At 43.0% G+C, this 14,670-nt stretch overlaps 1 protein-coding gene across 1 annotated transcript in view; it reads left to right on the forward strand.

The window, feature by feature from the left end:
• LOC122788772 (glycogen [starch] synthase, muscle-like) overlaps positions 1-14,670 on the forward strand; it is an 879,353-nt gene that overhangs the window by 301,407 nt on the left and 563,276 nt on the right. The window contains exon 3 of the mRNA XM_044055667.1: positions 12,536-12,614. Coding sequence (XP_043911602.1) covers positions 12,536-12,614 — 79 coding nt within the window. The remainder of the gene's footprint in view (positions 1-12,535; positions 12,615-14,670) is intronic.

The raw sequence follows: 14,670 nt of genomic DNA on the forward strand, positions 1-14,670 counted from the left end.
TTGGAGGGATAGTTATAAAGTAATACATTTATGAACTTATCAGTGGTGATTTGTTTTCCAGCATTACTGCAGACCTTTCTGTTGAAATCAGACTTTGATGAAGAGAGGAGCTGTTTCCTTGAATTTGCACAGTCCTTCCTTAATCCAGCAGTCTCAGCAGAACCTGGCTGCCAGTAGGGTGGAATAAATTATTTTCAGTATAAACAGTTTTGCAAATTTGCACACAAGATAGAGAATGATAATCACCTTTGATGTAATATTCCAGTGTGCTGTAAATTACTTAATGGCAGTGTCAACCTCATAGATCTGAAGTACACAGCTTTAAAGACCATATTTGGGGAGTAACAACCTTTAAATCTAGGAAACATCTAAGGAGTATACAGAAGGACATGGAACAAATGACTGAATTTAAGTGGTCTGAGTTAATTTAGTGTGACTGCAGTGGCACACCGGCATTGTATTAGCCTTTTTTGGCTTGGGAATGAGTTTTTGTTTGTAGGTGTTTACAGAGAAGTTTGACTGTCAGTCTGACCTTTCGTACTTTTTGGAAGCTGGGCCTTTTTTCTGATATGGCACTGCCTCCACAGGAGACTGCAAGAGAATGGTGCATTGGAAGGTAGTAATTTACAGGCCTTGGAGTCTGAATGCTTGTATGCTTTTGCCTTCTGGGATGTAGCCTGTCCTCCAGAAAACATTAGGTGCAAATAAAGAAAACTGTGACTGGACTTAGTAACTGCTGCTTTGTACAGAGGCTCCTCATATTTTGCAGTGACTGCACTCCCTCTAGATCTGGGTTTACTTTGCCTGCCTGTCTCACATTCAGGCCCATGAGCAATTCTGAGGGGGTTATCTGTATTTGTCAAAAATGGGTCTATGTTCATGCATCAAAAAACAAATGGGTATATGTTCATGCATCAAAAAACATTACAGTGAACAGCTAATAATCAAAAGTTAAATGGCGAAAGTTTAACATTCCAAAAAAGCTCAACAATGGAAGAACACTCTTAGAAAATTTGATAACTGGTACCCAGAGTGTTGTAGGAATGAGCTACACAGTTGTTGAGGTGGGTAGTCCCTTATAAGGACTCTTTTATAAGGCTGCTGTTTTGTTTCAGTAGTCCTCAAAAGGACTGTTATGGTGGAGGAGGTGATTCTGATTCCAAAGTGGTCCCTCTAAAACCTAGGGAGTCATTAATCGGAAAAGGACCTATTGAACCCTAGAAATGGGGTCTAGGAAGTGTGGGGTGGTCCTGAAGAGGACCTTTGTAGTCCTAAGGGCTGTGGTGGTCCTTAAAAGAACCTTTGGAGTCCTGAAAAGGATTGATGTGGTCCTTAAAAGAACCATTGCAGGTGCTCCTCGGAAGGACCCTTGGGGGTTTCCTTCAGAAGGACCATTGGAGTCCTGAAAAGGGTTGAGGTGGTCCTCACAAGGATCTTTGGGGTCTTAAAACTGGACAGATGCAGTCCTGACAAGGACCGTTGGAGTCCTGATGGGTCCTGATAAGGACCATTGTAGTCCTAAGAAGGACTGTAGCAACAGTGGATCTCAGTCAACAGATCAGGGCCCTGGGGTGGGGTGGGGGATCTTGCTGTCTTGGCCCTTAGTAAGGGCCTTTATGGTGTGGGGCCTTTTGGTTTGAACTTAACCTTGAAGAGGACTTAAGGTGGGCGCTCCCTTAATGTCAAGGCTGAGCGCTCTTTTGTTGTAAAGTGAGGGACAAAGACAATCAACTCAAAAAAATCAATCTCAAGACAAAACCATCACAAACTAAAGAAAAGGAAAAACAAATAACTGTGAGAACCACTGGTTTAAAAGGAAATCTCATTGCAAAGAGTTATTGGAACAAACTGACACAGGAGCCAGATACAGTCAAACAGCAGTTCTTTATTTTCCAGTCTTTAGCTAGTTATTTTTAATTAGTTTTTTAACTTTCTGTTAGGATTGTTACTGGCGGTTGTATTTCATGTTAATTAATTTTTAAGTTTTTGGATTTTTTTTTTCTGTTTCTTTAGCTAGTCTTTCAACTTTTTATTAGGATGGATACTGGAATTTTTATTTCATATGCATTAATTTTTATGTTTTTGGAATTCTTTTAATCAACGGTTTTTAGTTGCATTGTTCAAGTTCAGTTTGATCCGCCTAATTCACAACCCCATTCAGTTCTAGGATACTGGCGTTTAATTCTTTTAAGCTTCTAGAATTCTTTCAAATAATTAATTTTATTTTCACTATTTAAGTTAGTATCAATCTGCTTATTTACGGCCCCCCAATCATTGCTAGCATCAACAGCCTCGCTTTTACCCTTTTGCTCATTTTGTATTATTTTTTTTAACAGCCATTGCTCTTTTTCTAAGTTTCCTGTTGATTTTCAATGTGTATTTCCCTTTTGTATGTTCAATATATTTCTATCCTCATAGCCACGTGGCCCCGACTGCCTCACTCCCTCAGGCTACAACCGTGGGGGCCTGTCCATTATTGAAACCAGGTTCTCTGCTCTGCACACCATGGGCCCTGCTGCCCCCGATTCTGAGCCTCCATGCCCGTCCACTCTCCTCTCATGGCCTAAAAGCCTTTCTACAGCATCGAGAGGTCGGATTTCACTAGAGCCCCCCCATTGAGCCCCCGTTTGGCTTTGAAGCTTCCCCTTCCACACCACAGGCCAGCCACTTGGCTCCGGCGGCCCTTTCAAACCTCCAGAGACCCCCCTCTCTTTTTAGACCGCCAACTTCCTAAGCCTTTGACCCCTCTAATCTCTTATTAAAACTTCAAACAACATTTTATTAGTTTTATTAGTTTTAGGTTTATTTCGGGCTGAGTCGGGCACTCCGATTTTCATTCCTCTGAGCACTTGCCACATGGCACTGGCCCCATGCCTCACGGTCCCAGGACTCCCAGGAGGCATTGACCACCACTGGAGCTCCAAATGGGGATACTCTATCACTCTGCACCACGTGGCAGCCATGTGGCGCCGGCTCCCCTATTATCACATCCAGCGGCCTCTGCCATAGCAGCCGGCCCTCTGCTCCTGCCCCGGAGCTTGCCAGAGGACTTCAGAAGACTTCCAAGCTCTCCTCCCTGCACACCATGTGGTAGTGGACCACACACCATGTGGCAGCGGACCACACACCATGTAACCACCATTCTGGTACCTAACGCTTGTTGCACCAACACCAATTTCTGAATCACCCGGACAGTTCTAAATTCTCCCCATTCCCCTGATAACACATCCTCTCCTTCAAGGCTGGTATTTTCTCTAAAGCTAATTCTGGGTTCTTCTAGTCACATTTTCTTAATACATTTTTGAAAACCCGTATTCACCAAGGCACCAACGTTCACTTCAAACAGAATCCACAGGTACCACCAAGGATCGAATACCAGCAGTTTTCTTTGAAAACACAGCTTTAATGAAAATCAACAAAAAACACATACTCCAGACATTTTTTAAAACACGTTTGTAGTTAAAAGTACTGATGTTCTTTGTGTTTCACTGTTGCAGTCATCACACTTGGGTTATCTGCCTGCAGGTCACCCTCGGTTGGCCTGAATACCAGAGTTTTGGGATTTCTGTGTCAGATGCCGTCGCCTCTTTCATGTTGTCAGGATGTCATGGGTATAAAACATGCAGCCGACGCCATTACATCAGCTTTTCTTGCTGTGCAGTGTCTGAAGCAGAAGCAGTTCACAAGTGCCGGTCGGCTGCCCCCTGAAATTTTCGTTTTTCGAGTTTCAGACCTGAAGTCTTCTAAAAGATAAGTACCCCATTGGGGATCCTTTTTTCTTGCTCTAACTGATGTCAGAAAAAGTTAATAATTGTCTTGGCTGTGGAAAGCAAATACCTCACAGAGATTTTCATTCTTACTGCATCACCTGTTTAGACCCATACCACGACGTTCCTCGCTGTCGGTTTTGTGCCTTGTTCAATGCCCAAACTATTTGTCCTCGGGCTATTTATGTCGATAAATTCTTTTGTTCTTGTTCTCCGTATTCCGAAATGGCTTCTTTAAGCCATCCGACTACCGATCTTCTGAAAAAACGTAAGGATAAAGACTGGGACAGACCGCATAGGCTGGTACTCAGGGAGGTGCCTTTGCAGCCTGATACCCGTTTCTACAGATTCACAGGCCTCTGCTGAGACCCATTCGAGTCCAGTATGCCGTGAGTTGCTTCTTTGACTTTGGAACCTGCGGATGTCTCTACCTTGGATGGGTCCGGAGCCAATGTGCAGGCACCGACTTCTGAGGGTGTATTCCAGCCTTCTGATGTTCGTATTAAACAGACATCCTTGTTTTTGATGAAAACTACCGATTTTCTCAGGCCCAGAGTTTGCACTACACCTAGAAAACCGACGACCAAAGGGCATGCTCAAGCTCCCATGTGTCGGAAACAAAATGCTTAGAATGGCTGAAGACCTTATAACTTTAGTTAGGGGAGGACAGCCTTCCCTCTCTATAAGACAAAGGACTGATTTTCCTTCTGATTCTACAAACCGTTAGTCCGATGACTCTCTTCCCTCTGATTACCAGAACATTCCCTCATCTACCTATGAGGATTCAGATGCATAGGATTCCATTCCCTCTGCCTCCCCTCCAGAGGATTTTTTGGTGAAACCTTGCATACCTTAAGGGAGCATTTCCACTGGGAATGCCAGGACTACCCACAGTCCAAAAAGAGACTCAGAGAATTTTTAGACTTGCCTCAGTACAGGCCTCTAGCTATACCCCCTGTCCTGGATATTGTAGATGTCTTCATGAAGTCCCGCCTTACTCCTGATTCTTTACCACCAGCTCCTAGAAAGCCTGACAGGTACTACAGAGTACCTGACTCTCACAAATTTCTCTCTAAGAATCCCACTGCGGATCCAGAGACCATTTCTCAGGGACCTAAAGGTATTAAGGCCACTACAGCTAAAAACCCTACCCCTTCAGACAGGGATTCTAGGGCTTTAGACAGATGGGGTAAGAAGGTGTACACCTCTGCAACTCTTGCCATAAGGGCTTTAAATTGCCAGTTTCACATGTTTGAAGTATCAGCAGCATAACATGGAACTAATTAAACAGAAAATGTTGTTGCTTCCAGATGGTGCAGAGAATAAAGAGTTACAAGAGTTGATGTATTCTGCAAACCAAGTTAGTAAACCTATTTTGCAATGTGGTTTTAATGCCTTAGAAGCATCTTGCAGGGCTGCTGTTACTGGGTCTGTACTGAGAAGGCATGCTTTGTTGAAGGAACAACTCCTGTCAGACCATGTCAAAGCAAAATTGCTAGATGCTCCATTGAACTTGGAATGCATGTTTGGCACAAAAGCAGAAGTTGTTCTTAAAAAGATGGAGGAAAAAGCTAAATCTATGCAAACTGTTATAGATTTCTTACAGGTACGGCCACCTAGATTCAGTAGGCATTGGCCTTCTAAACACAGGTCCTTTCCAGTCCCTCCCAGCCCTTCTCAGTCCAAACCCAGGGGCAACAGACCACCAAGACTAGAGTCTCAGGGTATGCAGAGATCTAAGCAATGGAGTGCTCCCACCTCTAAAACCGGGAGTGGTAAGCCACCCCCTTATGGAAAAAGTTCACAATGACTTGTCTATCGTTCATCCCAGCCATGCCGAAGTACTTGAACCCCTAGGAGGAAAACTCACCCTGCATGCTAAAATGGGATGTCCATTACCCAGGACCAATGGGTCCTAAGCTTTGTATCACAGGGATACAGATTCTACTTCCACTCACTGCCAACCTCAAGCGTGGTGCCAGACCTTCCTCCAAACCAGTAGGCAGAGGCTTTAAAACAAGTACTTTCTCTTCTTAGTATCAGGGTTATCAACCTGTTACTATAGAGCAAAGGGGACAAGGTTTTTATTAGACTGTTCCTGGTGCCCAGAAAAGAGAGCTCATGGCATCCTATCTTGAATCTGTCCATTCTCAACACCTCCCTGGTGGCCCCAAAATTCAAAAGGCTTACACTACAACAGCTGCTTCCTATGCTAGCCAAGGACTCCTGGCTAATCACCCTACATTTAAAAAGAATCTTATCTGCACATCCCCACAAGGGAATCTGGCAGGAAATATCTACGTTTCAGGGTAGGCTGTATGCACGGTCAGTAATCTGCACTTCCCTTTGGGTAATCTACAGCACCCAGGGTATTCACAAAATGCCTGGCCCCAGCCATTGCATACTGCAGGCAGAAAAATATTCAAATTTACCTGTACTTGGACGATGACCTGATTCAGGCGAATAGTCAGGGATTGCTACTTTAGCACCTGGCTTTCGTAGAGAGACTTTTAACTTCTCTGGGGTACACCATCAACGAAAATAAATCACATCTGGTGCCCAGCCAAAAGATTTTATTCCTGGGAGCAAGCTTGCACACTTCCCAGATGGCATTCCTCACTCCAAAAAAGCAGGTTCATTTGACAAACTACTTCAAACTAATGGCCTCCAAGACCCAGCTATCTGCAAGAAAAATACTGCAAACCCTAGGGTTCATGGCCTCAAGCATTCTACTAATTCCATATGCCAGACTGCATATGAGGAAACTTCAGTGGTACTTAAGTCTCTGGTGTCAACTCTCTCAGGACTTGGAAATACTGATTCCTATCATTCTTTGTCTAAGGCAGAGTTCCTTTGGTGGGCAGAGGCTTGCAACCACAACAAGGGACTTCCTTTCCCTCAACCTTTCGCCGCCCAAACCCTGTCAACAGGTGCATCAGACTATGCATGGGGGGCTCACATGGCAGGCAAATGCATTCAAGCCAAATGGAGCCCAGGACAAATTCACCTGCATATCAATTAAAAAAGAAATGTTAGCTGTGCAGAATGCTGTGACAGCCTTCAAATACCTTTTCCTTCCAGGACAACTCTTGATAGACAGACAACACCACCACAGCTATGTGGTACATAAACGAGCAGGGGGGGGACCTCATTCGTACCCACTCTGCAGGTTAGCCATGGCCCTGTGGAACACAGCCTTGAGCAACCAAGTGCACCTGCAAGCTCATTTCCTGCCAGGCAAACAAAATACACTGGCAGATGACTTAAGCAGAAAGCTACTGGACCCACACGAGTGGAAACTGGAACCATACTCATTCAAACTACTAATCAACAGGTGTGGGACACCAGAGGTGGACCTCTTTGCCTCCCCCCAAAACCAGCAGTTGAGCTAACTTTGCACCAGACATCCCCACAGTCAAGCTTGGCGAGTGGATGCCCTATCCTATACATGGGAAAATTTATCAATTTATGCCTTCCCCCTCTGCCCCTCCTCTCAAACGTACTACTAAAGATCAGGCAGGACAGACCAAGGGCAATCCTTATTGCACCAGACTGGCCACGCCAGCACTGGTACCCGCAACTACGCAGTCTGACAGCAGTGCCACCCTGGCGTCTACATCAGACCCCCTTCCTGCTGTCCCAGCAGGAGGGACTGATTTTGCATCCTCAGCTGCAAACACTGAACCTTGCAGCCTGGCTTCTTCCCTGAAAACAACACCAGCAACCCTCAGCTAACAGGTGCTGGATGTCATCCTTGAGGCCAGAAGGCCAAGTATTAGGACATCCTATTCAGAAAAGTGGAAAAGATATGTTCTGGGAGCCAGTCTCTGGGAAAGGGAACAGCCATGTCCTCCTTACCTCAAATTGTAGATTACCTAGCAGAGCTATTCCACAAAGGCCTCGGCCATCTCAGCTCATTACAATACGGAGCCATCTCTCTTTTCTCACCCTTTAATCAAACTGTTCCTGAGAAGAGCTAACAATTTAAGACCCCCGAGGAGAGCTCCCACCCCTGCCTGACACCTTTTCTTTGTACTAGAGAAGCTCACGCTTCCCCCTTTTCAACCTGCTGCTAAAGCAGAGTTAAAATTCCTCTCTTGGAAAACAGCCTTACTTCTTGCCATCACTTCAGCAAGAAGACTGTCTGAGCTACAGGCACTAATGGATGTGGAACCCTTCATTATTTTCCAGGCTGACAGGGTCTTCATCAGGATTTAACCCATCATTGATGCCCAAGGTGGCATCAAGTGTGGACTTAAACCAATCCATACATTTGCCAACCTTTTTCCCTGACCCTCAAAATAAAGGGAGGAGGATCCTGCACTCCTTGGATGTGCACAGACAGCTCAGGTTCTACCTTGACAGGACTAAGCCTGTCAAAAAATCAGACCAGCTGCTAGTCAGCTTTCCTACAGGCGCAGAGGGCAAGGCCATTTCAAAGCAAACCATTTCCAAATGGATAGCACACTGCATCCATTTCTGCTACTAACACCGTGGAAAAACCTACCCCACAGGGGATCAGAACTCATTCCACTAAGACCTCAACTTCTACAGCATTTCTCAGGGGAGTCCTTACCAGGGACATCCTGGAAGCTGCAACCTGGAGTTTTGTACACACCTTGACCAAGCATTGCCACTTACCTGTCCTTTCTAAATCCAGAACTGGATTTGCCACAGCAGTCTTACAAGGCCTGCTAGTCAGCCCTAATACTTCTTGACTGCCTCCACCCTTACTCAACTTTGGGAATCTACCCAAGTGTGATGACTGCAACAGTGAAACGCAAAGGACATAATGCAGTTGTGTACACTTATAAATGTAGATGTTTGAGTGTATTCACTGTTGCGGCCTGGTTACCCTCCTTCCAGCCCCTTGACATTTTTAGACTTTCTACCTATCCTCTTTTTGACCATATCTTATGGCTATGGTATTTACTTTTTACTGGAGGTGTTCCACACCATGTAATTGCTTCCTGATGTCCTTCAAGGATGCATCTGCAGTCCTTACATATGGGTTGTCCTGCCTCAGGCAGCCCTTGATCAGCAGTTCCAAAGTCTGGGTCCGGCATCGGCTGATGTCGCCCTCTCCCCAACGTCAGAGCGCCTGGGGTATAAAAGCGTCAGCCGACGCCATCTTCCTCTGTCTTTCTTGCCGCGTGGTGCCCGAAGCAGAAGCAGTTCGCAAGTGCCGGTCGGCCAGCTCCTGTAACTTCAGCTACCGAAGACTTTAAAAGCTAAGTACCCCGTTGGGGACTCTTTCTTGCCTCAGCCGATGTCAGATCAAATGCTCAAAGTTAATAATTGCTTAACTTGTGGGAAACAAATACCTCATAAGGATTTCCATTCTTACTGCCTCCCCTGCCTAGGCCCAGACCACGACGTCTCGGCCTGTACAGCCTGTGCCTCCTTCAACTGACGCACTCTTAGGTGTTGGGTGGAGTTTGCAGAGGAATTCTTTGGGGCTAGTTACTGTTACAATATGCCGTCGGAGATTCCGACTTCTCATTGTGAGGACTACCTCAGTCCTTTTCAGGACTTGCAGTGGTACTTCTGAGGACCACCACAGTCCTTTCTAGGACTCCTACAGTCCTTATGAGTGCCACCCCCCAAGGGTCCTTTTGAGGACCACCTCCAGTGGTCCTTTTAAGGACCACATCAGCCCTTTTCAGGACTCCAAAGGTTCTTTTGAGGACCACCACAGCCCTTCTTAGGGCTACAGTGGTCTTCTTCAGGACCACCCCACGCTGCCTAGAGCCCATTTCTAGGGCTCAATAGATTATTTTCTGCCTCAGGATTCCCTAGGTCCTTTTCCAGGGCCAACTTTTTCCACAACCAGGAATTTAAAGGGACCACTTTGGAGTCAGAATCACCTTCTCCGCCAGAACAACAGTCCTTTTGAGGACTACTGTAACAAAACAGCAGCCTTATAAAAGAGTCCTTATAAGGACTACCACCTTGACAGTTGCGTAGCTCGTCCCTACAAAACTCTGGGTAGCAGTTACCAAATTTGTTGAGTGTTGTTCTATTGTTTATTTATACCCACTCCTAGGGAGTGGGTTACACTCTTGGAGAGTAGGTGATTTCTCACTCTACACAAAAAAGCTTAACAATGAAAAATAATTTATCAAATGGCCATAGTTGTCCAACATCTCAAATGTAACATGTTCGGAATGTTTAACTTTATCTGTTTAATGTATGATTAGTAGCTGTTTGCTGTAATCTTTTTCCTATGCGTGAACATAGACCCATCAGCAATACTATCCCCTTACATCAAACTACCTATAGCCTAACCCGGACCTCCCAAAGATGCAAGTCACCCGTTAACAAACCCAAGTATTTCTTCATTGAGATCCCCATAAGTGTCCCCCCCCCCCAAACAATCAAGTAAAATTACCTTAGCAGTATCGAGGGGTCAAATATCAAACCAAATACCTTCTTGTTAGGGGGACTTCACTTTACCCAGTCATCAATTATAGCACTTGCACCTCTACAAATGGATATGCTCAGTGTTTGCTAGACATTAATACCAATGTGCTAGAACAAATTGTAAAACTACAGACTAGAGAGACTAATATCCTTAACCTAGTTTTTTACCAGCATAGTTCCCACCTGTACCCCACCCCACCCATCTCATTCCTGGTTAAATCTAGTCAGTATTATGGCTGAACTACCTAAAAACTATGGCTGAAAGAGAGGTGTGAAAGGGCTTGAGAGTATTGCATTATTAATACATACATGGTCACTGCTGGCAGATCAAGAAGGAAAACCAGTTCCTGCTGTTGTACATTCTTAGTTTTGTAATATGCAAGTTATAGCGATTGTAAGATGCTGTAAAATATGCAAGTGATGCACATGCAAAGCAATGAGATGGAGAGTATAAGGTGCTAAGCAGGGCACTGAATGACCCCCTATGGAATAAACATGGACTGAAGTCAGGAAAAGGACTTCTAATGGACTGCAGATACTTGCATGTTTGGAAGAAAATCCATGTTAAAGATGTTGTGTATGGTCAGTTTCAAAAAAAAGTTTCCTTAAAAAATTAGAAACTCTGTGTAAAGCCTTATATTATTCTTTGGATTACAAACTGACTGTCAAGCAGAGCCCAGAATGTGAAAGTTATTGGTACCCCCTCTGAACACAAAATAGTAACTAACTGGGTACCACGGAGATCAGTGCTGGGCCCAGTCTTGGCATTAACTTTTCAGGCACCCAATCCAGTAACTCAAGTGTGGTTGACCTTACATATGGGTAGAATACCATAGCCAAGCTGGGGGTGGTAGGACCTAAGAAAAGGATGGTGTACCTAACATGCTCTGCAGGACTGCAGTAGCAAAGCCTGCTCTGGATCTGTAATATAAGGGCAAGTTGTAATGTTTGGAAAATGTATGCACTGAGCTCCATGTAGCAGCTTCTAAAATGTCCTTTGTAGCCACCCCTCTTAAGAAGGCTGTGGAGGTGGCTGTTGCTCTGGTGGAATGAGGTCTGATGTTAGCTGGCACAGCTTTTCCATGAAAAGAGTAACAGAATCGAATGCAATTTCCTATCCATTTTGAAATTGTTTGTTTGGAAATTGCTTTTCCTTGTACACCAGCAGCATATGCTACAAACATTTGGTCAGTTTTTCTGCAAGTCTTAGTTCTGTCCAAGTAGTAGCACAACTGTCTGTGAATGTCCATGGAATGCAGAAGTTTCTCTCCTTTATTTTGTGGGTTTGGAAAGAAAGTAGGCAGGTGGATAGCTTGGTTCAGTAAGACCCTGGAATACCACCTTTGGCATAAATGAAGGATTGGTTCTCAAAGAGACTCTGTCCTGATGGAAAATTAGAAATGGTTGTACTGGTTTACCAGCTTTCTTGATGACTGCAAGGTGAGCACTGCTTTCTTTTTTTTTTTCTTCACTGATTAAAAAAAAAGAAAAAAAAAACAGCTACAAGTGCTGTGATATACACAAACCTGGTGTACTGAAAATGGTCTCAAGCTAAATGTAAAAAAAGTGCAATATAAGTAGCATGCGGCAAAAAAAAGATGGTCCCCTCATATCTTATGAATGGTATCCATAGTAGTAATCCTACCACTGTGCTCTTCCATTGTTAGACCTATCTCTGAATAAAATGCTCCTAAAATAAATAACCAAGACCTTAAATCTGGCAACTATCCCAGAAAATAATTGACTCGCCTATACTCCAAGGTGGGCTGTATCTCGTTTTTTGAGACATGGAAGATCCAGTCCTATATGACCTATTTCTTTACAAAACCAAAATCTGTACAAACACCTGCACTAGGGACCTAAGGCAACAAACAAATAAGACTTGCTGGAGATAAAGGTTCCACTAGAGGTCAAAGTACTGTTTTGACTAACTTTAAGGCTAGCCTTGATGATTGTATGGGTAGATGCATATTTACACCAGAGTCACATGAAGCTCGCCACAATTTGAGAGATAATCACTATTAGAGCCTTGAAAAGGGGAGGCATCAATTTAAATGTGTTTGCTTAAAAGTGTACATGGTTAGGCATGTTATGGTCCTTGTGATCACTTAACTAGTATTGTATTGTTCCTCTGTTTACCATATTCCAAACATGCTGTGGCTTAAGTTTTTCCAGACCTTGTGTCTTGAAAGCTGCACTTCCTGGTGGAAGGGGAAGGGTGTCAGAAAAAGCTGTTAAAGGTCTGAATGAGAATAGTCAAAAGACTGAGAAGAAAGACTAGAGAACATGAGAAAAGGTTGCAGAAAGCATAGTAAGTAAGCTGTATCTAACCTTGTGTTTTTCAGAGGCAAGCTTCCCGACATGAACAAGATGTTGGATAAAGAAGACTTCACCATGATGAAGAGGGCCATTTTTGCAACACAGGTATTTTAATGCATTTTGTAAACTTTGTGAGGAGGATGTTAGGAATTCTTTGCATTCCCAATCTAAGCAGAAATGGTTCAATTTAACTGAAAATGAAAGGAAAGCTCTACTGGAATTGTCACTCGATACCTCATTAAGGGTAATGAAGGCAGACAAGGGAACGGGTGTAGTTGTTATGGACCAAGACATTTACACCAACAAGATTAATGAGGAATTGTTAAATGATGACTTCTATGAAAAAGTTTCATTAGCAACTGTTAACTCATGTTTTCGTCACATTGATGACACACTTCATTCATTTAAAGACAATGGATGTATTTCAGAGGAAGAATTTTTGTTTATGTTGACATGCAATCCATGTTTGGGGAAATTATTTGGCATTCCCAAACTACACAAAGACCCTTCTAATCCCCCTTTCAGACTCATTGTCTCAAACAAAAGAACTAAGACTGAACGTATTGCAGAATACATTGACTTTGTTCTCAATCCTTTAGTTCAAACTACACCTTGTTACATTAAAGACTCATGGGATTTTTTAAACACGTTATTCAATGTTAACATAGATTTGTCCAAATACATTTTAGTTACGTTAGATATTACTGCTTTGTACACTAGCATTCCTCATGTGGATGGTGTTGACTATGTTAAACACTACCTATGCAAATATGCCAAGTTTCCTAAAGGTAGGATTGATACGTTGACCACTTTGATTTCACTGGTGTTAGAAAATAACTTTTTTCATTTTAATAAGGAAATTTACCATCAAGTCAGAGGTGTGGCCATGGGTACTAAAATGGCCCCAGCGTTTGCAAATTTGGTTCTCACAGAGTGGGAAACTGACACTTTGATTCATTTGCCTGGCTTTTTTCTCATGAAGTGCTATAAGAGATTTATAGACGATATCTTTTTTTTGTGGGAAGGTAGTATTGCACACCTGAAATTGTTTGTAGACAGTTTATCTGAAAGCATTGGCTTCCTTAAGTTTGTAATTGGCAGTTATGGGGATTCTGTTGACTTTCTGGACATTAATATTACTATTGATAGAATCAATAATAGATTTATGTCATCAATTCACAGAAAAAGTACCTTCAGAAACAACTATTTAGACTTTCGGAGTGCTCATCCACTGTTTATGAAGAAAAATGTGGTACGGAGTCAATTCATTAGAGTGTCGAGATTGACCAGTGATGACGCAAGGTTTCACCAGGAATGTGATTTTTTATCCATGTTATTCAAACAGAAAAACTACCCAATAGGCTTAATTAATTCTATTAGAAAACAAGTCACTGACGACAGACCCATTAAATTCAAACCTATTGTCTCCCATGGTTTTGCTCCTCCACGAAATGTACACCAGCAGGTTGATTTATCAGATCGTACCCTTAGTTATTCGTTACCCATATGCAGGGACTTAGACAACATTAAACGGATTTTACTTAACAACTGGAAAATTTTACGTTGTGATCCTAATATTGGAACTAAACTGGGTATAGAACCTACGTTTTCTTATAAAAGAACTAAAACACTCAAATCTTACTTTGAAACCAATGACAACCAATTTCTAGTGGCACCTATGACTGAAGTTAATAAACCCAAAGGAATGCACGTTTGTGGGAAATGTGTTTGTTGCAAATACATTTTGGTTGGAGATGCATACACTTTTCCACATTGTAATGTCACAATAACTTTTAGGAAAATGTACGACTGCAATTCCAGTATGGTGGTATATTGTGCTATCTGTTCTACCTGCTCTTACTTTTATATTGGCAAAACAGTCCGTAAACTGAGTGACAGAATTAAGGAACATTGTGGAGCCATTAGGAATAATGACTATTGCAATGCCCTCAGTAAACATAGTGGAGTGTGTAATGCTTTTGACTCATTTAAATTCCTGGTGTTAGAACAAACTGATTCTTTTTTTGGTGATGCTGACTGTAAATTACAATTACAAGAACTAAAATGGCAATTGAAGTTGAAGGCTGAATTCAGTCCAGGATTGAATGAGTCTCTCAACTTAAGATGTGCACTCAAATGGTTTCAATAAGAATAATATTTG

This window comes from Protopterus annectens, chromosome 14.part0, assembly GCF_019279795.1.
Source record: "Protopterus annectens isolate FY-2018-M chromosome 14.part0, PAN1.0, whole genome shotgun sequence".
Lineage (NCBI taxonomy): Eukaryota > Metazoa > Chordata > Ceratodontiformes > Protopteridae > Protopterus > Protopterus annectens.